At 48.7% G+C, this 25,574-nt stretch overlaps 1 protein-coding gene across 2 annotated transcripts in view; it reads right to left on the reverse strand.

The window, feature by feature from the left end:
* ptk2ba (protein tyrosine kinase 2 beta, a) overlaps window positions 1–25,574 on the reverse strand; it is a 105,676-nt gene that overhangs the window by 15,524 nt on the left and 64,578 nt on the right. For both annotated transcript variants that reach the window (XM_055639062.1, XM_055639061.1), the window contains exons 11-23: window positions 24,726–24,843; window positions 24,330–24,369; window positions 22,796–22,857; window positions 20,624–20,668; window positions 18,058–18,155; window positions 15,839–15,923; window positions 13,887–13,987; window positions 11,867–11,982; window positions 10,677–10,777; window positions 9,694–9,783; window positions 8,494–8,698; window positions 2,724–2,838; window positions 344–415 (exon numbers count right to left, since the gene is read on the reverse strand). In XM_055639062.1, coding sequence (XP_055495037.1) covers window positions 344–415; window positions 2,724–2,838; window positions 8,494–8,698; window positions 9,694–9,783; window positions 10,677–10,777; window positions 11,867–11,982; window positions 13,887–13,987; window positions 15,839–15,923; window positions 18,058–18,155; window positions 20,624–20,668; window positions 22,796–22,857; window positions 24,330–24,369; window positions 24,726–24,843 — 1,248 coding nt within the window. The remainder of the gene's footprint in view (window positions 1–343; window positions 416–2,723; window positions 2,839–8,493; window positions 8,699–9,693; window positions 9,784–10,676; window positions 10,778–11,866; window positions 11,983–13,886; window positions 13,988–15,838; window positions 15,924–18,057; window positions 18,156–20,623; window positions 20,669–22,795; window positions 22,858–24,329; window positions 24,370–24,725; window positions 24,844–25,574) is intronic.

A 25,574-nucleotide genomic window follows, 5' to 3' on the forward strand; every position in this document is an offset into this window, starting at 1 on the left:
CATTCGCTGGAGCTGAGATAATGTGGGACTGAGCTTTACGTTATTTTAGCTGCATGCAAAAAAAGAATGGAGAAGACGTTCATAGTATCTAGGAGCAGAATTAGGCCATTCGACCCATCAAGTCCACTCCAGCATTCAATCAGGGCTAATCTATCTCTCCCTATCAACCCCACTCTCCTGCCTTCTCCCCATAATCCCAGACACATTGCCGCTGTTTCAGGTGAAGGAGGGAAACGCATTCATACACATGTTTGACCGACCACAAGCCCTTCATGATCTGGGCTTTCCACTTGCAACGGCCAGTTTAACCAGTGGATACACGCTTCCCCAGGCTGTCACCTACTTGGAACTGAAGTCCTGGGTTCAAGAAATACATTCCACGTGGTTTCATTGAAGATCCTCTCGTTCTTGATGGCTGGAACAGATACCAAATGCAAATAAATTTCATTCTATTCACAAGCAGATGACGGAGTAGGCAAATCTGACCCTCAAACCTGCCCCGCCATTTACTATCCCCATGGTTGATTTATCCCAAGCCTCAACTCCCCTTCTGTGCCAGATCCCAATCGCGCTATATCCTCCACTGATTGACCACTGAACCTGGTCTCTACGAGACAAAATTCACCACTCTGTGTCGTTAGCACGTCCCATCACAGTTGGGACCTCTGTTGTTTGTGATATATATATATAAATGACTTGGAATATAGATGGTAGACAAAAATGCTGGAGAAACTCAGCGGGTGAGGCAGCATCCATGGAGCGAAGGAAATAGGCGACGTTTCGGGTCGAGACCCTTCTTCAGACGGGTAGGTTAGAAAGTTTGCAGATGACACCAAGATTGCTGGGGTCACAGACTTTAAAGAAGGTTGTCAAAGTGTACAGCAGGATATGGATCAGCTGCAGAAATGTGTAGGCAAATGGCAGATGGAGTTCAATTGAGTGAGTGTGAGGTGTTGCACTTTGGGAGTTCGAATGCAAGGGGAAAATATGCAATTAGTAGCAGGACCCTTATCAGCATATATGTACAAAGGGACTTGGGGACCAAATTCATAACTCCCTGAAAAGTAGTAATAGAAGAGTGATAAATAAGGTATATGGTATGTTTGGCTTAATATGGTCGGGGAATTAAGTATACAAATTAGGAAGTCATGAAGCAGCTTTATAGGACTATGGTTAGTCTGCATTTGGAACACTGTTGCCCCAAAACAGGAAAGATATGGAGACTTTGAAAAAGTTGATGTCTGGATTAGGGGGTATTAGCTACATGGAGAGGTTGGACAGACTTGAGATTGCTTTCTCTGGAACACCTGAGATTGAGGTACCAGATAGAAATATATAAAATTATGAGAGGCATAGATATGGTGAGAGGGGCAAAGTTTAAAGGAGATGTACGGGTCATGTTTTTTTCAATGGAGGGTGGTGCGTGCCTGGAACGTGCTACTGGGGTGATGGAGGAGGCAGATATGATGGTGGTATTTAAGAGACGTTTACAAGACAATACAATACAATTTATTTGTTGTCATTTGAACCTCATTGAAGTTCAAACAAAATTTGGTTTCTGCAGTCATACAACAAGAAAAGAACCAAGACACAATACAATTTGCACAAACATCCATCACAGTGAATATCCTCCTCACTTCACTTCGGGTCTTGATGTTGGAGCCCCCGGCGGGCGCTAGCAAGATCTGTGGCCATTAAAGCCGCGCTGGGCAATGTAAGGCCCCGCTCCAGGTCATTTTCAACCCCGCAACTCGGGCGGGAGAAGTTGCCGTTGCAGGTGCTCCGAAAAGCGGTTTCCCACCAGGTACCCGCGAGCTCCCGATGTTACCGTCCACCGGGCCTGCGGCTGGAGCCCCCGAAGCTCCAGAGTCGGGTCGCAGCCGCGCGCCACCACAGCTCTCCACGCTCCGAAGCCGGCCAGCTCCACGAAGGTAAGGCCGCAGGCTCTGCGACTGGAGCCCCCAGGTCGTTCCGGTTGGAGGCCGCTCCACAGTGCTAAGCCCCAACGACAACGGAGACCCGACGGGGAAAAGGTCTGGTCCCCCGTACAGGGAAAATATTTTAAAGTCCCCCTCCCCGCCCCCCACACATACCCAGTTAAAAAAAACACTATAAACTACACTCAACGGGACAAAGAAAATTTAAAAAAAGACAGACGGACTGCAGAGGCCGCTGCGACATGGGTCGCGCCGCCCACCCAACAGATAGGCACATGGAAATGCAGGAAGTGGAGGCATATGGATTATGTGTAAGCAGATAGGAAACAGCACAGACATTGTGGGCCCAACGGCCTGTTCCTGGGCTGTACTGTTCTACGTTCTATGTTCTAGATATATTAGCATAATCTTCTAACAGCCTTTAGTTTTATAGAATTTTGCTTTTTGGAAAGTGGCAAAAGTTACCCCATTGTGTAAAAAAAAGGGAGGAAGAGGGAAAACAGGGTGATTAGCCTGACATCACAAGTAGGAAAGATATTAGGTGAAGATCCTCGACAGAAGATTGTTCCGTCTGATGAAGGGTTCCCACTCGAAGTGTCACCTATTCCTATCTCCAGTGCTGCTGCATGACCTGCTGTGTTACTCCAGCATTTTCTGTCTACCTTAGGAAGGATACTGGAGTCTATAATAAAGGAGATTCGGAAATATCAACAGAATAGCACAGTTAACATTGACTTCTATAAGGGAATGGGGCGGAGGGCCTGTTTCTGTGTGTAATGGCACTACCTTGGGTGGGGGTTCGTTGATGGCCAGCGTGATCTCGGGGTTCCTCGTGGTTATTCTGCGCTCAGTCCAGTACTTGCGCTCCTCCCGCTGCTCCACCTCAATCTGGTGAATGTCACTAAAAGAGAGGACGGAGATGGTGAGACACCGCACCACACACAAACCCAGCGACACACAGACCAGCTCAACACACTGCAACCACAGAACCACTCAGATCAGGTGCAAAGGTGCTTGGGAGTGGTAGTGCAGGATTCCCAAAAGGTTAGTTTGCAAGTCGAATGGTAATAAGCAAGGCAAATACATTTATTTCGAGAAGACTATAAAAACAGGGATGTAATGCTGAGGCTTTATAAGGCACCGGCCAAGACCTTCATAGGCCCCCCTCGGTCATGATTGACCATGGATCATGCATCTTAGTTGTTGGCTACTTGCTCCAAACCTCGGCTAGAGCAGTGTCGCTTGTGGCTGAAGAGACCAATGCGGGAGTGACAAAGGTCACATTTGTGTGTGGTCTCTGGTTTGTTGAAGTTGCTGCGCTCCTTTCTGTGTGCCCGCTTGTCTGCCGCTGCATCAACAGTTTCTCTTCCCCCGTTTTGAGATACTGGTTCAGGGTACCTCTCCACCTCGTGCGGTCAGCTGCAAGGCTCTCCCAGGACTCCACATCGATGTTGAGGACCTTCATATCTCTCTTGCAGGCATCCTTGTAATGTAGCTGGGGGAGGCTGATGGTTCTCCTCCCAGATGTCAGCTCTCCATAGAGGATGTCTTTTGGAATATGGCCATCCTCTATGCGGTGGACATGGCACAGCCACCGCAGTCTGCACTGCCTGACTAGAGTGTACATACTGGGATGGCCAGCGCGAGACAGGATCGCAACGTTGGACACTCTGTCTTGCCAGGATATGCCCAGGATACGGCGGATGCTTCTCAGGTGGAAGGTGTTGAGTCTTCTCTCCTGCCTGGCATATGTAGCCCATGTCTCACTGCCATTGAGCAGCGTGCTGTTGACACAGGCGTTGTAGACTGCTATCTTTGTCTTCACTGTCAGCTTTGGGTTGGTCCACACTCGAGTTTTGAGGCGAGCGAGAGTTGTAGCTGCCTTCCCGATCCTCTTATCAATATTTGTGTCCAAGGAGAGGCTGTCGGTGCTGGTGGAGCCGAGGTACGTGAACTGATGGACGGTATCAAGTTCGTGATGACAGGTGGCGCCTCTGTATCCTGCCCCAAGACGTTCGTCTTCTTCAGGTTGATGGTCAGCCCGAAGTCCTTGCATGCCGGATAGAAGCGGTCCATCAATGACTAGTTCCTGCTGGGTGTGGGACCCAACTGCAGCGCCGTCATCAAACACCATGTCTCTGATGAGAGTTTCACATACTTTTGTCTTTGCTCTGAGGCGGGTGAGGTTGAAGAGCCTGCCATCTGATCTAGTACGCAGGTAGATCCCCTCTGTTGCAGTGCCGAAGGCATGTTTCAGGAGCAGAGTGAAGAAAATCCCAAAGAGTGTGGAATCGAGGACGCAGCCTTGTTTGACGCCACTGCGGATGTCGAAGGGCTCCGAAAAGCTGCCATTGAACTGCAATGTCCCCGTCATCTTTATGTGGAAGGATTCTATCATGCTCTGCAGTTTTGGCGGGCAGCCGATCTTTGGCAGAGCCTTAAATAGGCCACCTCTGCTGACGAGGTCGAACGCCACGATGAGGTCAATGAAAGCAACAAACAGGGGAATCCGTTGTTCTCTGCACTTCTCCTGGGGCTGGCGAAGGGAGAAGACCATGTCTACTGTTGACCTTCCAGCTAAGACCACATTTGGAGTATTATGAGCAGTTTTGGGCCCCATATCTGAGGAGGGATATGCTGGCTTTGGAGAGGGTCCAGAGATTTCTGAGAATGATCCCCGGGATGACTGGGCTGAGAATGGGGTTGAGATCAGCCATGATGGAATGGCCGAGCCAATGATGGGCCAAATGGCCTAATTCTGCTCCTAGTACTGATGAGCATGAATTCAGTACAATACAACCCAGCATCATTCAGACTGCTACTCTGATGAAGGGTGTCCTTTTGACCATGAAAAATAATCTGCCAGATGAACCTAGTGGAGAAGGAGGTATGATTAATGTTTTGAGACCCTGCACCAGGAGCGAGGGTGTGGTGGGGAGATGGCCAAGGTGAGAGGGTGGGATGAGGCAGAAACTGGTGTGTGATAAATGGAACCGGGTGAGGGGGCAATGTGGGCAGATGGAGGCAGGTGAGGGGTGGAAGGTTGGAGGCTAGAAGGTGATAAGTGGAGATGCTGGAATCTGACTTGTGAGGAAGATAAGTGGAATCAAATGAGGGAGGGCTGATGGGCAACTGGTCGCGGGTGGGCAAGGAGATAGGAGTTCTAATAGGCTATGTGTGGGAGAAGGCCACATGGAATCAGGTGTGAGATGGGTAAAGTGGGTAAAGGGGCAGAGACTGGCCGCGAACGGCACTGACCACTGAACTGACTGCTGCTCAAGAGACGTGGGCACTGCACGCTGGACTCAGCACTACCCACGCTGCACAGGCAATACCCAAAGTACACGGGCACCGCTACCCACATCACCTGGGCATTGACCACATCGCATGGACACTGACCGTTACCCACTCTGCACGGGTGGCATCCACAGCATGTGGCAGCTACACTGGCTCCTTACAACATCACCTGGGCAGTGACCACACCATCTGGGCATTGACTACCACCCGCACCAGACAAGGACTGACCGCTGCCCTTGCCACCCGAGCAGTGTCCACGGCCCACAAAGGTATCACCATCTAGCCTCTACCACCTGCCCACAGTACCACACCATGCGGGCACTGGCAACTATCCTTTTCTCATGGGCACTGACCACCCTCGCTAATTTTGAGCTAGCACCAACGTAGCAATGTTTACTGAAGCCCAATGTTGAGTTTCTGATATAATATCGCTCTTTAATTCAACATAAAATTGGGTGTAATTATTTGTACATAAATGTAAACAGAACATTGCAAACCCTCGGTGGGTCAGACGGCATCTGTGGAGAAGGAATGTTGACGGAATGGGGCTCATGGTCACAATGGGTTTCCCACAGAGGAATCTCTGTGTGGAGTATTACTTAGTATACCATACATGTGAGGCCCATCTCCCACTGGCCCCCAAAGAGCAGGAAGTGAAAGAGGACGGAGGAGGACGGTGAGACTGGTGGATGCTGGAGAAAGGGCAGGCAGGTATACTTGGGGAGGGGATGTCTAACCCCCCACGCATTCACGGTCGGCATCAAGTCTGATCATTTACTGTAAAATCAGTACCCCATTCCTTTTTCCCCATATCACCTTGATTCCTTTAGCCCCAAGAGCTAAATCTCACTCTCTCTTGAATACATCCAGTGAATTGACCTCCACTGCCTTCTGTGGCAGAGAATTCCACAACTCTTTGGGTGAAAACTTTTTTCCTCATCTCAGTCCTAGATGGCCCACCTCTTATTCTTAATCTGTGACTCCTGGTTCTGGACTCCCACAACATCGGGAACATTTTTCCTGCATCTAGCCTGTCCAACCCTTTAAGAATTTGATATGTTTCTATAAGATCTCCTCTCACCCTTCTAAATTCCTTGCGGCACCACATTAGTCACTACAGGTGCACAACCTTTTATCCGACGATCCAAATAACGAAAACCTCCGAATAGCGACATTTTTTCAGTCCTTGAAAAAAGGTCCTTGAAAACGTTCACGGAGGGCAGCCCACAGAGGTGACAGCGGAACCTCCGGTCGGTCCTCGAAGAAAGGGGAACTAAATCCCCATTCATAAAAGAGAAGGTGAGGGTATATTGCGCGGGAGGGTTAATAATTGACAATATGCTGCTGTCTGCCCGCTGAGTTAAAAAGTTCCCATGGTAGACTCACGATACACAGTGTATCGTGAGTCTTGCGTGGGAACTTTTAAACTCAGCGTGCAGGCAGCAGCAGATTGTCGCTCCCTTCAGTTTCACCCCACCTACACCCCTCTGCTTCCCGGCCATGTGTGTGACCCCTTCCCTCCCCTCTCCAGCTCCCCGTCCATTGCACCGGCGTGGGGGCTTTGCACTGTCTTCACATCGGCAATGCCAGTCACCGGAGACGTCAGGACCAACGGGACACCGACCCCCAGGCCCACTGCAAGCACGGAGATCCCAGAGACCCACAGCCAGCAGCAGCCCAGCCCCGTTCCAACTCCAGAGGAAAACTGCAAACTAGCGGGAGACATCGGGACCACCAGAAGCCGCTCCCCGATGGGCCGCTACGGCGACAAGTGGCAGTTCGCCCACAGCCCGAGCTGTGCCCCCTCATCAGGACATCGACCCCCAGGCCCACTGCAAGCACGGAGATCCCAGATCAGCAACTCCAGCCTAACCCCGCTCCAACTCCAGAAGGGCAGAAACTGATGGTGCGCAAGGTGCGTCTTGTTCTTGGGGTCGCGCAGCTCGGGCTGCGGGCGAACTGCCACTTGTCGCCCTAGCGGCCCATCGGGGAGCGGATTCCTCTGGAGTTGGGGGTGGGGGGGAGGGGGAGGGGGGTATTGTGCTGTTTGATCGCCCCCTACTATCCCAGGGACAGGGAGACAGGACGTTCACCGAGGGCGGCCCGCAGAGGTGACAGCGGAACCTCCGGTCAGTCCTCGACGAAAGGGGAACTAAATCCCCATTCATAAAAGAGAAGGTGAGGGTACATTGCGTGGGAGAGTAGGAATCCCAAGATAAAGTTGAGTGAGCGTTCACCGAGGGTGGCCCGCAGAGGTGACAGCGGAACCTCGGGTTGGTCCTGGAAGAAAGGGGAACTAAATCACCTTCATAAAAGAGAAGTGGAGGGTATATTGCGGGGGAGGGTATATCGCCTACCTGGAAGAAACTAGACATTTTTTCCAGGATGTCGTCTGCTCACCAAAGCTCACATTTGGCGCCTCTGCTGCACACGGATATAAGAGTGTGAAAATGTCGCCTTAGGCCGCCTTAGGGCATGTAGCCCCGCTAGGGTGACATGAGTGCGGGAGGTGATTCAATGCTGCGGTCACATTTACAAATTCAGGAATTCATTCAACACACTGCATTTCATACAGACATTTATTCTGCAAGAAAAAACTACACTGAAGACTCAAACTCGCGACCGAGGAACTGCCGGGATCAAGGCGCAAACTCGCGACCTTGCGGATATGAGCCGGGCACTCTACCACCGAGCCAGCCATTAAAATCTACGCTAAAAAATTTCCATTCCGAAGACCGACAAATTCCAAATTACGAAAAGTGTCTGGTCCCAAGGCTGTCGGATATAAGGTTGTGCACCTGTACCTGCAATTTTGAAAATAACCCATTAATTCCTACTCTTTGCTTCCTGTTTGCCAACCAATTCTCTATCCATGTCAGTACCATGCCCCCAATACCAGGTGCTCTAATTTTGCATACTAATCTCTTGTGTGGGACCTTGTCAAAAGCTTTTTGAAAGTTCAGATACCACATCCACTGACTCACCATTATTCATTCTGTTGTTCCATCCTCAAAAGATTCCAGATTAGTCAAGCATGATTTCCCCTTCACAAATCCATGTTGAATTTGACTGATCCTGCCACTGCTTTCCAAATGAAACATTGAGGTGGGAATGGCCTGATTCCTGGCTGGTTCTCTGGTGATTCCTGCTGCGAACAATCCCAAGTAGATTGATTTCCCTGCCCCAGAATCTCCTGTGCATCACTCTCCACCCTCCCTCGGGTCCGTCACCAGGTGCCCTGTGCTGACCCTGTGCCTACCTCAGCGAGCAGACGATTTCCGTGAACTTCGGTCTTTCCCGAGGTTCGTAGGTCCAACATCGGGTCATCAGGGTGTAGAGGGTTGGGGGACAAACCTCCGGCTTCGGAAGCCTGTCACCTCTTTCCAACACGCCGATTACATCCCGGTTTTCCAGCCAGAAGAAGGGCTGCTTCCCAAAACTAAGGATCTCCCACATGCACACTCCTGTAGGACAGAGAGGAAGGGTCAACAGAGAGGTCACAGAGTGGTGGGTGCTACCATCAGCCTGGGATGCACCAGGTGGTCAGGCGTGGTCACAGAATATGGTCCCTTGAGGATATTGAGGGAAAATCCTGGCTGGCTGGCACCAGATTCCCCATCCCGTTGTTTAGTTTAGTTTAGAGATACAGTGCAGAAACAGGCCCTACAGCCCAGCGAGTCCACGCCGAGCAGCGATTAACACTACCTTACACACACTAGGGACAATTTTACATTTATACCAAGCCAATTAACCTACAAATCTGTACGGCTTTGGAGCATGGGTGGAATCACGGGGAGAACATACAATCTCTGTACAGACAAGCACTCGTAGTCAGGATCGAACCCGGGTCTCTAGCACTCTAAGGCAGTAGCTCTACCGCTGCGCCACCGGGCTGCCATTCTAAACCCACTGTTCTAAACCCAATGCCTCTACCAGCAAGGACCAGGAAAACTGGTTCATGGAAACACCACTCCTCCAGGACGTCTGAGGGGTGCATTTTTTTTACAGAACGATTGGTCGTTATCTACAACATTGCCGGAGGGGTTCGTGGAACAGATTTGTTCACTGTCTTTAAGATGCCTTTGGGCAAACATTTAACTAGAACAGGCACAGAAGGACATGGACCTAACATGAGCAAATGGGAGTTGTGTAGATGGGCATAAAGGTCGGCAGGTGAGAGGGTCGGTTTCTGTGCTGTCCAGCTATGACTGAGAGGATGACAGGCTGGTGTGTGGGTTAGTGGCTGGGGAGAGTGTTAATGGCTAGAAAGCGGATTAGTGGCTGGGGAGGCGGTTAGTGGATGGGGAGAGGGGACAGGCTGGGGAGAGGGCTAGTGGCTGGGGAGGTTACTGGTTGGTGTGATGGTTATCGGCAGGGGAGAGGGTTACTGGCCGGGGGAGAGGGTGACTAGCTGGGGAGAGAGGTGGGGAGGGGAGTGATCTTGTTTGGCCACACTCACCAAACATCCAGACATCACTAGCGGCTGTGAAACGCCTGAAGTTAATGGATTCCGGTGCCATCCATTTAATCGGCATTCGCGTTACAGATGCTACAGGATAAATGTGGAGAGTTAATTAACAGCAACTGAATGGCATCCAAACTGTGCTAAGGTCCTGCCTTCTTCAAACTTGCATTGTTGGTGGTTACCCGAGTGCACCTTGTTGACTGTTCTGCACCACCCACTTCAGGGCAGGGACAGCACAGGTAGACCAAAAGTGAAGCACCCTCTACACAGTCCCATCACACATTTTCATGGTTAGACTGACCGTGAAGCTCCCTCTACACTGCCCATCACACACTCCCACAGGTCGACACAGACTTCTGCGGCGAGGAAGAGACTGTTTTCCAGATGTACATGGAGTGTGAGAGGTTGCAGCCCTTCTTCGACTATCTGAAGAGGCTGCTCCTCAAGTATTGGGCTACATTTGGCCTCCTGATATTTGGCCACCCGGTACAGGGTGGGGAGGGTCGGGAGGGAAGGGAGGAGATCTCCCTGTCGGTTTGCTCCTGAGCCTGGCCAAGATGGCCATTCGCGGGGCCTATATCCATGCCCGCGTGACCCTGGAGAGGGAACACGCGGTGTCCACGGGCACTCTGGAGGCCTTCCGTGAACGCTGGTCGCCACGGGAGGTCGAGTATAATATTGATAATGTTGACGTTATTTTACTTTGATAACTGTTTGTTTGTAAACTGCCAATAGAGGGAGCTTTTGGTCGTGTTACTTTCTTGGATTTTTGTTTTGTTCTGAATAAAAGCATTTTGTATTTAAAAAAAAGGGCCAGGCACTGAGAAGGGGTGAGGACATGATTGTCAGTGACATGGGGAATGGGGTAGATAGAGCTAGCATCGAGTGCCAAAGGTGAGCAACATCGGAGGCAGATACAATTGCCACCGAATGGCATTTTTGGGGTGTGAGGGCAGCAAGCAGGTACTGGACACTACCTTTATAGTAACTGTCCTCTTCAATGTAACGAGAGAGTCCAAAATCGCCCAGCTTCACGCAATTCGGAGAAGCCACTAGAACATTCCGCACAGCTATGTCCCTGTGGGAGAAATGAGGAGGATTAATGTCTTGGATTGGGAAACAAGGAAGAGGGTAAAAACAATGGGAAGAGGAAGCAGGAGACGGCAGTCATGGATCTGTTACAGCATGGAAACAGACTCGGCAGCATAGGAATAGGTAGCGTACCAGGTCAGAACCCTTCTTCAGACTGAAGCTGAAGAAGGGTCTTGACCCGAAATGTCACCCATTCTTTCTCTCCAGAGATGATGCCTGGCCCACTGAGTTACTCCAGCATATTGGGACCATTTTTGGTATAAACCAGCATCTGCAGTTCCTTCCTACACACACATCTGACGATCCTGACCTTGGACACATCCAATAACTGCCTCCCTGACCCTGTGGGGAAGAGAATTTCAGACATTCCTCACCCTCCTTGGTTCAGTCTGGAATGGCTTGGTTTTCTTTTCCAAGGATACTCTTGTGATGCCCTCCATGCATGATGGAAAATGCAGCAAAGCAAAGAGCAGCCTTTGCAAGGTAACCATTAGCCCGGTAAGATCAATTGTGAAGTATACCAGAGACAATCGCCATTTCCATCGACTTCCACAGTCTACTGAAATGTTTAAAATATTGATGTAGTAATCACTCTGTTTAGTTTAGTTTAGTGATACAGTGCAGAAACAGGCCCTTCAGCCCACCGCGTCCACGCCAACCAGCGATTCCCGCACACTAGCACTGTCTATCCTACACATTAGGGATACAATTTTACCGAACCCACTTTACCTACAAACCTGTACAAATCTTTGGAATGTGGGAGGAAATCGGAGCACCACGTAGTCACGGGGAGAACGTACAAACTCCGTACAGACAGCCCTCGTAGTCGGGATCGAACCCGGGTCTCTAACGCTGTAACACAGCAAATGTACCGCTGCGCAGCCCGCACTTTTTGTGCCCTGTTCCATCCAAGATTGTCCCACCATCTCACACCTGCCTCAGTGCAAGAGTACACAGGGCTACAGAAGCAGTAAGTTGTCTCCTATCAATGATCACCAGCCGCAGTCTTTATTGCACCATTCCCTGCCCGCATTGATCAGGTGCCTTGCTATTGCTATGTGATCGATGGGCTTACCGATGCACAACCTTCACACCCTCCAGGTAGGCGAGGGCTTTGGATATCTGCCAGGAATAATCGCCCAGCGTCACCACTTCCAGGGTGGCTCTGTTGCTGACCAGGTAACTCTCCAGCTGGGGGTGAAACAGAGTACAGGTAGGATGATCACCGAGAGGAATGCACAGTGTTGGGAAAGGAAACTTTGCCCCTGTCTAGGGAGAGGGTTCCTGGGGGCTGACCACAGCCACGAGGCCCTGCCTCCTCATGGCCTCCCTGCCCTTGGCTTTCACTACTGTCGTTGACACCCACAACGTCGTTGGGAGGGCATATAAAGGATCATTCCCTGTCCGACCTGGGGATTCCAGGCACCGCAGGGAGCCAGGCCTCTTGCCGATCCCTGTTCTGGATACCGCAGGACGCTGGTCGCTGGGAATTCTTGCCACCACTGGGATCCAGGAACTTATCAGTCATTCTACCTGTGACCACTTCACACTGCGTGGACAGAGGTTGTCTTCCAAAGTTTAGGTTAGTGTAGTTTAAAGATACAATGTGGAAACATGACCTTCGGCCCACCGAGTCCGTGCCATCAGCCACCATATACACTAGTTCTATCCTGCACACGGGACAATTTACAGAAGCCAATAAACCCTACAAACGTCCATCCATTTCTAACGCACTCTGAGGCTCATGGTTCCCCTGACCATTGGGTTGGATCATCCCATCACACCCCAATCAGTCGGCTGGTTGGAAGAAGGGTCCCGAGCTGAACGGTCCCCCATGCTTTTTCTCCTGGGATGCTGTCTGACCCATTGAGTTACTCCATGACTTTGTTCTATCTTTGATATAAACCAGGATCTGCAGTTCCTTGTTTTTACACCCCAACCACTTGCCCTTGGGGACCATCAGGAGACTAGCACTGATGGTCTCATTCATTTAGTCACTGTATGTTGAGGTTGATGGTGAGGCCAACCTTTGCTGATCATCCCTAATTGACCCCTAGTTGGGGGCACTTCAGAGGGCAGTTAAGAGACTGTGGTTCGAGCCGTATCTCATACAGAGGGGGGGGGGGGGGGGGGGGGGGGGTCAGGGCTGAAGGTTCCACCCTCTCCCCAGGGAGACAGTAGCAGACCAGTGGGTTTGGCACCTCCCTCTCAGACAGAGCTGACCAGTTGGTGCTGGCACCGAGAGAGGGTGGAAACGCAACCAGACCAGCAGCGCAAAGGGAAGGAACAAAGGAGGACCCGGCGTGCGGGGACTGCCGTGAAGGAGGGGAAAAGCAACTGGGACCTGCCATGGGGGGACCACCATGTGGGAGGGGGAAGGGGGGGAAGAACAAAGAGGGATCTGGCGTGGGGGGGGGGGGTGAAGGGGGTATTTGTATCTTTGCAAGCGCCCTTTCTGGCTTGTCACATGGGACAATAAAGTATTCTATTCGATTCTAATATCACACAGCTGGAGACGGGTCAGACAGAGGCAGGGGACCGGCAGACAGTAACTCACTGTTTGACACCCCAAGGTCTCTCCACCATCAAAATAGCACGAGTCGGGGGTGTGATGGACCACTCCCATGGTCTGGGTGAGTGCGGCTCAAACAACTCTCGGGTAGCTCAACGTCCTCCAGCACAAAGTAGCCGTTCGATCGGCTCCCCACCCACTGCCCTAAACAATTCCCTCCCACAGTCACCAGAAGGATCGCAGTGTTCATTATGGTGGCTCACCCCACCTGCTTTCTCAAGAGGCATTTAAATATGAGTGGCAAGCACTGGTTTTGCCCAACATAACCGTATCCGGAAAAATGAATAAGCAGTACTAGCTCAATACTGTAATTAGCTGTCCAGCCTCCCATCAGTACTGCTCCTCCCACTGTGGAGCAGTTCCGGAGTATTGCCACTCCCACAGTGGCACACTCCCTCAGTCCGACCTCTCCCACAGTGTAACAGCCCCTCCCACCGTCCCAGCGGTTGGACGTGACACTTTAAGCTCCTGTTCTATCCTGCCTCTTCCCCTGGACCATCCGGCAGCAGGCTTCCCCACTCACCTCTCCATAAGGATACAATTCCATGATTAGCCAGGCTGGCTCCTCTTCAATGATCCCGATTAGCTTTACGAGATGTGGATGGTCGAGGGGCTCCATGATTGCTGGGGAAAGCGAAGGGCAGGTCACTGAAAACGGGAATTTATACAATGCAGCACCCAACCATCTCAAATCTAAACAGCATATGCTGGAAATTACAGAAACGTGATCTCATGAAGACAACTGGCAGGTAAAGTGTTGAGAGACAGAGGGAGGAAGGAAGGGAAAGGGTGACAGAGGGAGAGAAAAATACTAAGAGAGTGTAGAAACAAGGAATTACAGATGTGTAGGAAGGAACTGCAAATGCTGGTTTAAACCGAAGATAGACACAAAGCTGGAGTAACTCAGCGGGGCAGGCAGCAGTCTGAAAAAGGGTCCCGACCCGAAACGTCACTCTTGTTTCGAAGGGCCGAATGGCCTCCTCCTGCATATATTTTCATTCCTTCTCTCCAGAGATGCTGCCTGTCCCGATAAGCTACTCCACTTTTTGTGTCTATTCAAGGAATTACAGATGCTGGTTTATAAAAAAAAGACACAAGGTGCTGGAGTGCAGCATCTCTGGAGAACACGAATAGGTGATCTTTCCCGACTCAACACATCACCTATCCATGTTCTCCAGAGATGTTGTTTGATGCGCATAGTTATTGCAGCACTGTGTCTCTTTTTGAGAGGGAGTAAGACAGAGAGTGGACTGAGAGAGAGAGAGTCAAGGCAGAGAGAAAGAGAGAGATACACCGTATAAAAGAGGTGTTGAGACAATGTGATGATTCTTTGATGGTTTTGATGATTCTTTACAATGTGAGCAATGATAAGACTGTTCTGAGAGCTCCACCTGTTGGTCCATGCCATGGACAGGGTTTGGGAGATTCCTGAATGAATCTCTTCAATCTACAGATGCGGGAGCCCAGTGTATTGTGTAGATGCTGGTTTCTACCAAAGATGGACGGATCGCTGAAGACGAGGAATAGGTGACGTCTCAGATCAGAACCCTTTTTCCGGCTGAAGTGGCAGAGGTGGTCGACTATGACTGCAGACAACACTCCTACTGCGGTCTCACCAACATACTGGGAGAACCACAGCGTGCAGTTACTCAGACTGCAGACGCATAACTCGAGAGGCAAACTAACATTAAACTGAGCATCAGAGGTCACCTGGAAGAACTTCAGAATACCACGCTGAAGAAGCATCCAAACAAGTAGATCATGTGATAGGAGCAGAATTAGGCCATTCGGCCCATCGAGTCTACTCCGACATTCAATCATGGCTGATCCATCTCTCCCTCCTAACCCCATTCTCCTGCTTTCTCCCCATAATCTCCGACACCTGTACTAATCAAGAATCGGTCTATCTCTGCCTTAAGTATATACACTAACGGCCTCCACAGCCTTCGGTGGAAAATAATTCCACAGATTCACCACCCACTAACTAAATAACTTCTTCCTCATCTCTTTCCCAAGTACTTCCTTAAGCAAGACATAGAAGGATATGGAGCTAATGTGGGGCAAGTTTGATTAGATAGGTAGTGTAAATAGTGTAGGTAGGGTGAGCTTAGGTGGGACATCTTGGTCAGCATGGACAAGTTGGGCCAAAGGGCCTGCTCTGGTGCTGTATGACTCTAGGACACTACAATCGTCAGTACGGATGTATTGGGCTGAAAGGCCTGTTTCTGTGTGTACCGATCTACGACGCTACTCTAAAATCAAGAAACCATAAATGCTGAAAATTCAAGATAAAACCCCAGAATGATGGAGCTACACCGCAGTCAGGCCGCTTGAGTGGAGAGAGAAATCGATGAAAGATCATCCGAATGAAAAACGTTAACCCTGTTTCCCTCGACATGGCTGCTGCCCGACCCGCTGAGATTTTCCATATTGTTATTGTTTCGGAAAGTGTGTTGGGAGTGAGTAATTCCTTACTGCCTTCCAGGAGGAACTTCTCCTTGATGTCAAACGTGCATTCACCCTTGCAGGTCTTCACAGCAACAGCCAGCTGCTCCCCACTCTGTGGACGGGAAGGTACAAAGATCACTTAAAAAACACCAAGGGTGGAGGAAGATTTGAGGCATATTACACGGGTATATTTGTCAAAAGCACATTTTACGCCCGCAAGCATTTGTTACCAGACACTCCCTACCCCCGGTTCTCACTGACTCTGTTGGATTCATATATAATGTTTTCCATTATAACTCAGTACAGTTTAGTTTAGTTTGTTGTCACGTGTACCGGGGCACAGTGAAAAGCTTTGTTTGTTGTTGCATACTAAAAAATCAAGAAAAAGACGGGCCCAACTTGTCCACACTGGCCAACATGTCCCATCTACACTAGTCCCACCTGCCTACATTTGTTCCTCTGAACCTATCCGGTCCATGTACCCGTTTAACTGTTTCTTAAACATTGCGATAGTACCTGCCTCAACCACCTCCTCTGGAAGCTCGGTCCATACAGCCACCAACGTTTGCATGAAAATGTTTACACCTCAGGTTCCTATTAAATCTTTCCCTCCTTACCTTAAACCCATGTCCTCTGGTACTCGATTTCTCTGCTCTGGGTATGAGACTGTACGTCTACCTGATCTATTCCTCTCATGATTTTGTACACCTCTAAAAGATCAACCTCATCCTCCTGTGCTCAAAGGAATAGCGTTCTAGCCTGCTCAACCTGATTACAACACATGATTACAATCAAACTGTCCACAGGATAAAGGCAATCTGTTGGAGTAGAGGTTTAAAAGAGTGGAGTGATTGTAATAAATAATTGCAGATTCATTTCTAGGATTAGAGAGTCACCTGGCTTCGGCACCATATTTGGCACAGGCCTCAATTGTATTTTAAATAGAAACTCACAAGAAGCAGAGTGTTTATTTTATGAGACAGCAACATTTTGTGGTAAGTGAAAAGCAGACCAGAATATTTATTCACGCCAGCATTTATTATCCACACTAACTGTCCCAGAGAAAGAGTGGATGAACTGCATTCTTGAACCATTGTCTCTCTGATGAAGACACTCCCAAAGTGCTATCGGGGAGGGTTCCAGATTTAAACCCAGTGATGAAAGAGCAGTGACGCATTTCCAACTCGGGATGGCGTGTGACTTGGCGGGGAAGCTGCAGGCGGTGGTGTTCCCCTGCATCTGCTGGTGGTTGAGGGGATGGGTTTGGAAGGTGCAGTTGAAGAGGCCTGGGTGGGTAACCACAGTGCATTCTGTAGATGGTGCTTTAGGCTGAAGGAGGGTCCCGACCAGAAACGTCACCCTTCCTTTTCCAGAAGAGATGCTGCCTGACCCGCTGAGTTACTCCAGCACTTTGTGTCTACCTTTTATACTAAATGGGCATTTGGTGAAGGATTGTGATGTACAGAGGGATCTTGGAGTTCAAGTTCCCTGAAAGTGACAACACAGAAACATAGTTGGGGTGTTATGTTGCAACTTTATAAAACACTAGTTATACTGCACATGGAATATTGTGAGCAGTTCTGGCCACCACACAACTGGAAATATGTGATTGCACTGGAGAGAGTGCAGAGGAGATTCACCATGGTGGATCAGAGGACATTAGTTATGGGGAGAGATTGGATAGGCTGGACTTGTTCTCAGGCGTGAAGGAGAGTGAGGTGACCTGATGGAGGGATATAAGAATATAAAAAGCATACGTTAGCAAGATAGTCAGAATCATTTCCCAAGGTATCAAAATGCGTGCTTATGTTTAGCCTGAGAAGAAGAATTTTTAATGGGGATCTGAGAGGTAAGTTTTATTTTACCCAGAGAGTGACTGATATCTTGAATGTGATGCCAGAAGGTGGTGATGAAATCAGATACAATCGTTATATTTGAGGCACATAGACAGACTATTATTTAGGCAAGGCATAGGTGGATACAGTGCTAATGCTGGAAAATGGGAGAAGTGCAGATGGACAAAATTGTTGGCAGGGATGTGGGTCAAAGGGCTTTTTCTGTGCTGTATTGCACACTATGGATCCATCACAAGATATCCCAGACATGAATCACCAGGACCCTGGGTCTAAGGGACAAGAAAATCTCCAGTTCGGTGATCAGTAAACACATAGTATTTTAGTTGGGAACATCACCCCATTGACATTAAAGCAACATTTCACAATATGATTTGAAGAATGAAAACTCACACTTGTTTTGTAAAGTCCTTCATAAACCTGACCGAAAAATCCTTCTCCCAGAATCCGGCCCAGAACCACAGAGTCTCGAGAGATATTATTGTGAGGAACTGCAAAAAGAATCATGATAAATGAGAAAGCCGGCATGAAATACTGGAGAGCTATCTGTTGGATTGTGGTCGCGTGTCCATGTGCTGTTTGAGGTGACTGGATATTGTCTGCAGATGGGCCAAAAAAGCTGGAGTAACTCAGCGGGACAGGCAGCATCTTTGGAGAGAAGGAATGGGTCGAGACCCTTCTTCAGACTGGCTAGGGATAAGGGAAGTGAGAGATATTGGCGGTGATGTAGAGAGATAAAGAACAATGAGTGAAAGATGTGCAAAAAAGTAACATTGGTCTTTATCTCGATATATCATCGCCTATATCTCTCATTCATCTGTGACAGAGATTTCCACAGATTCACAACTCTCTGGGTGAAAACATTTTTCCTCATTTCAGTCCTAAATTGCCTATCCCTTATTCTTAAACTGTGACCCCTGTTTCTGGACTCCCCCAATATCGGGAACATTTTTCCAGCATCTAGCCTGTCCAATCCTTTAAGAATTTTATATGTTTCCATATGATGCCCTCTCATCCTTCTAATTCCAGTGAATACAAGCCTAGTCGACGTATTATTTCATCATATGTCAGTCCTACCATCCCGGGAATTAACCTGGTGAACCTACGATGCACTCCCTCAATAGCAATAATGTTTTTCCTCAAATTAGGAGACCCTAATTGTACACAACCCTCCAGGTGCAGTCTCACCTGTACAACTGCAGTAGGGCACCCTTGCTTCTAAATTCAACTCCTCTCGCAATGAAGGCCAACATGCCATTAGCTTTCTTCACTGCCTGCTGTACCTGCATGCTTGCTTTCAGTGACTGATGTACAAGCACACCCAGGTCTCGTTGCATCCCCCTTTTCCTAATCTCACACCATACAGATAATAATCTGCCTTCTTGTTCTTGCCCCCAAAGTGGATAATCTCACATTTATCCACATTATATTGCATCTGCCCACTCACCAAACCTATCAAAGTCACCCTGCAGCTTCATAGCATCCTCATCTCAGCTCACACTGCCACCCAGCTTTGTATCATCCGCAAACATGGAAATGTCACATTTAATTCCCTTATCTAAATCGTTAAGATATATTGTAATTAACGGTCCCAGCACCGAGCCTTGCGGCACCCCACTAGTCACTGCCTGCCATTCTGAAAAAGACACGTAAATTTCTACTCTTTGCTTCCTGTCTGTCCTCCAGTTCTCTATCCATGTCAATACCCTGCTCCTAATACAATGTGCTCTAATTTTGCACACTAGTTTCTTGTGTGAGACATTATCAAGGGCTTTTTGAAAGTCCATATACACATCCACTAGCTCTCCCTTATCCATTCTATTTGTTACATCCTCAAAAAATTCCAGAAGATTAGTCAAGCATGATTTCCCCTTCATAAATCCATGTTGACTGACCGATCCAGTCACTGCTTTCCAAATGCGTTGCTATAACATCTTTAATAATCGACAAGCATCGTCCCCACTAACTGGTCTATAATTCCCCGTTTTCTCTCTCCCTCCTTTCTTAAAAAGTGGAGTGGCTACCCTCCAGTCCACAGGAACTGATCCAGATTCGAGAGAACATTAGAAAATGATCACCAACGCATCCACAATTTCTTGGGCCACCTCCTTGAGTACTCTGGGATACAGACCATCAGGCCCTGGGGATTTATCTGCCTTCTGTTCCAACAGTTTACATAACACCATTTCCTGACTTATGCGGATTCCCTTCAGTTCCCCCCAACCACTAGATCCTTGGTTCCCTAGTATTTCTGGTAGATTGTTTGTGTCTTCCTCAGTGAAGGCAGAACCAAAGTATTTGTTTAACTGTTCTGCCATTTCTTTGTTTCCCCATTACAAATTCACTTGTCTCTGAGTTTAAGGGACCTACATTTGTCTTCACTAATCTTTTCCTTTCTACATTCTTTAGAATCTTTTAGAGTCAGCTTTTATATTCCCCACAAGTTTTCTTTCATGCTCTTTTTTCCTGCTCTTAATTAACCCCTTGGTCCTCCTCTGTTGAGTTCTAAATTTTTTCCCAGTCCTCCGGTTTGCAGCTTCCTCTGGCCAATTTATATGCCTTTTCCTTGGATTTAGCACTATCCTTGATTTCCCTCATTAGCCACAGTTGAGCCGCCTTCCCTGTATTATTTTATCGCCAGACAGGAATGAACAATTTTTGGAGTTCATCCATGCAGTCTTTAAATCATTCACTCTCGACCCGAAACGTCACCCATTCCTTCTCTCCAGAGATGCTGCCTGTCCCGTTGAGTTACTCTAGCTTTTTGTGTCTATCTTCGGTTTAAACCAGCATCTGCAGTTTCTCCAACACATCCTGTCTGTGGATACTGGCTGCAGCTTCCTCTGTTAAAACAATGGCCACAGTTTTGAAGCAGTTCCACAGCTGGGGCGGACTCGGGGATGGTGTGATTTGCCGCAAGAGTCTCTCTCTCTCTCCGTCGGTCTCAGCTCACACTCACCTGCAGATCTTGGCGTGTCCGGGATTTCGGCGTAGATGTCGGAATCTGCAAAATGTTCAGAGCAAAGTGGGTCAGCCAGGAGGAGAACAGAAGGGAGAGTGGACCCTGGGGTGCAGGGATACACAGAAAAGGGGTGGGGAGCCTGCACTCCACTGGACAGAGATGTTCCCTAGTTACCAGGGACGAATGATCGGCCCAGCTCCCAAGGTAGATCCCCCCACAGTACTGAGCTACTCCAGGACAAAAAAATGCTGCCGGAGTAACTCATCGGGTCTGGCAACATCCCTGGAGGAAAGGAATATGTGACGTTTCGGGTCGTGACCATTCTTCAGACTGAGAGTCAGGGGAGGGAGAAACTAGAGGTTGGAGAAATTTACAGAACAAATCACAGCAGGCATCAATGGCTCAAGAAAGGTGCAGTCCACAATGATCCATTGTTGGCCGTGGAAGAGGTGATAATGAAGAGATACAAACAGTGAAATTAGCAAGATGACTAAGGTGAGGGAGGGAAGAGAGTGAGAGAGCATCAATGCAAGGATTACTTGAAATAAGAGGAATCAAATTTCATACCACTGGGTTGTAAGCTGCCCAAGCCAAATATGAGGTGCTGTTCCTCCAATTTGCGTGTGGCATCACTCGGACACTGGACGTGTCCCAGGACGGAATGGTCAGTATGGGAATGTGAAGGGAAGTTGAAATGTTTGGCAACTGGGTGATCGCGTAGGCCTTGGCAGGCTGAGAGCAGGTGTTCGAGGTTTGTAGAACTGCTCCAGGTTTGTAGGTGGCTCAGCAAATAATTAGCGTAGGCTGGCTCTTAAGCACCAGATAGAAACACAGAATGATCCCAAGACAAGAGATGTACTGAGAGCACTGTAATCAATTGTTCTACTGCACTAGGGGTGGCGGGGTGGGGCAGGTGTAGTGGGTTTGTTGCTCCTTCGGATTCCTGACTCTTCCAGCTTCACGTTCACACAGGAACAGTGAGGCTTAGTATTGCCAGGAGATTTCTGGATCGGGTAGCTGCTCTGATGATCTCAGAGAAATGAAGACCTCAAGAAAACTCCAGGGCAATAAGGAGAGGGTGAATGGGACTTAGTTTAATTTAGCTTAGTTTAGTTTAGTTAAACAATGCTGAACCCGGTCCTTTGGCCCACCAGCCCGCGCCGACCAGCGATCCCAGTGCGATAGCACTATCCTGCACACTAGGGACAATTTACGATTTATACCAAAGCCATTTAACCCACAAATCTGTACGTCTTTGGAATGTTGGAGGAAACCGGAGCATCCAGGGAAAACCCACGTGGCCATGGGGGGAATGTACAAACTCCATACAGACAGCACTCATAGTCAGGATTGAACCCGGGTCTCTGGTGCTGTAAGGCGGTAACTCTACCACTGCACAACCGTGCTGCCCAAACTGAAGGGAGTTTACTCCCCTGGCAGCCAGCATCGTCCCGATGAGCCAAATGGGCTTGTTCCATTATTAAAAGAACCAAGAACTGAAATTGGACTGATCTTCAATGTTTTATAGCAAACAACACCCTCCCCTCGAGCAGGACAGTGCGTAGATTCTGTACTGAGTGGGGTCCACACAGTGGCAGAAAACTCTTGGGGTAATGTATGATGGTGCCCTTCACACGGTCCAATCACTGGGTGGATACCCCTCAGGTAGGGTGGGGCAGGGTCCACATAGAGAGAGAGTAGGGCTCACAGAGTTATTTAGCAGCTGGGAGATGCAGAGTGTGAGACTCAGATCATGTTCAAAGGTTCCGGGAGCAGAATTAGGTCATTCGGCCCATCAACTTTTCTCTGCCATACAGTGATGGCCAATCTATCTTTCCCTCTCAACCCAATTCTCCTGCCTTCTCCCCATAATCCCAGACACCCTTACTAATCAAGAATCTGTCAATCTCTGCCTTAAAAATATCCATCGACTTGGCCTCCACAACGGTCTGTGGCAATGAACTCCACAGTTCCACTCGTACTCAGTTCCACATCTCACCTCTTCCCAAAACCTTCCAGCAAACGATCCTTGCACAGGACTTCTCCAAGCCCACATTTCCCTTGGTCCCCTTCTATCAGTCCCTTGTACCACTGCGTCCGGAGCCCTGATCCCAGCTCCCAATGCCGGTCCATCCCCTCACTCCCCAGAGTCCACTCGCCATGACTCACCCATGCTTCTCCGTGACAAGATGGATCTTGGCTCATCGGTTATCTTCACTTCTGGTCTTGGCCTAAAGTTAAAACAGAAGGGAGTCACCACAACCATCTTTAATCAGCAGGGTCTGTATAACACAGAGCTGTGTAATGGCACAACAGGACCTGTATAGCTAAGGGGAAGTACAACGGGAATACAAGGGAAAAGGAAAAGTACAACGGGATCTGGGAGTCCTTGTTCATCAGTCAATGAAAGTAAACATGCAGGTACAGCAGGCAGTGAAGAAAGTGAATGGCATGTCGGCTGTCATAACAAGAGGAGTTGAGTATTGGAGCAAAGAGATCCTTCTGCAGTTGTACAGGGTCCTAGTGAGACTACACCTGGGGTATTGTGTGCAGTTTTGGTCCCCTAATTTGAGGAAGGACATTCTTGCTATTGAGGGAGTGCAGCTTAGGTTCACAAGGTTTTAAGTATTTGGACATGCTAGAAGCAGGAAACATGCTCCCGATGTTGGGGGAGTCCAGAACCAGGGGCCACAGTTTAAGAATAAGGGGTAGGGCATTTAGAACGGAGATGAAGAAACACCTTTTCACACAGAGAGTTGTGAGTCTGTGGAATTCTCTGCCTCGCGGGGGAGGCCGGTGGAGGCCGGTTCTCTATATACTTTCAAGAGAGAGCTTGATAGGGCTCTTAAAGATGGCAGAGTCAAGGGATATGGGGAGAAGGCAGGAACGGGGTATTGATCGTGGATGATCAGCCATGATCACATTGAATGGCGGTGCTGGCTCAAAGGGCCGATTGGCCCACTCCTGAATCTATTGTCTATTGGCAGTGTAATTCTACAGCAGGGCCTGTATAACACCGGACAGTGTCATCTCACATAGGGTCTGTATATCCCAGGGCAGTGTTATCGGGCAACTGAACCATCCTACCACAACTAGAGAGCCGTCCTGAGATACTATAAACTTCATTGGAGACCCTCAGACTATATTTCATCAGACTTTACTGGCTTTATCTTGCACTAAACTTTATTCATGTTATTCTTTATCATGTATCTATACACTGTAAAGGGATCGATTGTAATCATGTATTGCCTTTCCGCTGTTTTGTTAGCATGCAACAAAAGCTTTTCACTGTACCTCGGTACACGTGACAGTAAATAAACTAAACTAAACAAACACAGAGCTGCATAAACCCACAACTTTTTTTTTGTTTCTCTGCAGCTGTAAAGCTATAATGCTGTATTTTCTGCATGCTGGTAATTTTCATTTTTCACTACCTGTGCTTCTTGTGTATAGCTTGATTGTACTCTTGTATGGTATCTTTTTCTTCTTGCGTATGGCTTGCACAGCCTAAAGTTGTAACACAACTTGTTTTATTTGATCTTATTTGATTGTGCACGCCAGGTTGATTGCATTTGTCGAAATAGGGCAGATCACGTGAAAGTTGCAATCTCCCACTACAGCATGATTTGACTGGATAGCACATGAACAAAGTATTTCACTGCATCTTGGGTCTCGTGATAACAATAAACCAAGACCAACATACCGGGCAGGAAGGTCAGGAAGCTTGTCTTTTGATTCTTGATCTGTGGGAACAGAAGAATCACAACAGGGTTAATAAACAAAATAACTCACGGTCTCACAAAACCAGGATGCTGATTCAAGGCTCCCCGGCTGGGTGAAGTCAAGAGGCTTCCCACCACACTAGTCAGCCCGGTTAGGGATCAGAGTCTTTGACGGCAAGAAGGAAACATACCCCACCTCTCCATCAGGTGTGGGAGAATCTCATCAGGAATTGGCAAGTTACACAATGATAAAGAGTCTTTATTTCTGTTCTATGGTCAAACTGACCTCTGCGCACATACAGAAAGCCGTAGTGGGAAGAGCGGTGATGTGTTTGGTCACCCTTCCCCAGGTGTGTGACTCTGGACAGTTCACTGACCTCTCCTGAAACTCGTGATGAGGGAGACTGCATCGCCACGCTCCAGTTGGCAGCAGCCATCGATGAGATTGGCCATGTTCTCCGCCATTGCCAGCGACGAGGCTGTTATTGTCAGCGGCTGCAAAGTAAAGAAGGCGGCGTGCAGTAACTATGAACGGTGATCAATAGGACAGCGCCTGACAAGGGAAGATCCGAAGGAGCCCGGTCAGACAGAGCAATGATTACTTAAGGAGGAAGCCAGGATTCCTAATGTAGAATCTCAACGGAGCAAAGCCCTTCACATTCCCGCTCACTAAGCACTGCCCCAACAGAACAACCCCATCACATACCCACTCACCAAATCCAAGCCTAACAGAACAATTTATTTGTGTTCCCACTAAATAAATCCAATCCCAAAAGAACAACCCCTTCATGTTGCTGCTCACTAAACCCTGTTCACTCAGACCAACCCCCTCACATTCCTACTTACTAAACCCTATCCCAAAAGACCAACCCCTCCACAATCCCACTCACTAAATAGGAAATGCTTGAATCATCTCAATGATACGATACGATAAACCTTTTTAATCCCAGGAGGGAAATTGATCTGCCAGCAGTCATAGAAACATAGAAACATAGAAACATAGAAATTAAAGCGACAAGTGGAAAAGATTGGGGACGGGATGGGGAAACGGGGGGGGGGGGGGGGGGGGGGGGGGGGGGGGGGGGGTCAGTCTACTCTGCGACAGACGGGGGAGGAGTTGTACCTTGTGGTGACATCAGTTGAGAACTTGCAACTTAAAAGTTTGAATTGTAACTATTCCCAGTTTCTAATAAAGGGTCTCTGGCCCAAACCGGGAATTCCATTTC

Source organism: Leucoraja erinacea, chromosome 8 (genome assembly GCF_028641065.1).
Source record: "Leucoraja erinacea ecotype New England chromosome 8, Leri_hhj_1, whole genome shotgun sequence".
NCBI classification, from domain to species: Eukaryota; Metazoa; Chordata; class Chondrichthyes; order Rajiformes; family Rajidae; genus Leucoraja; species Leucoraja erinaceus.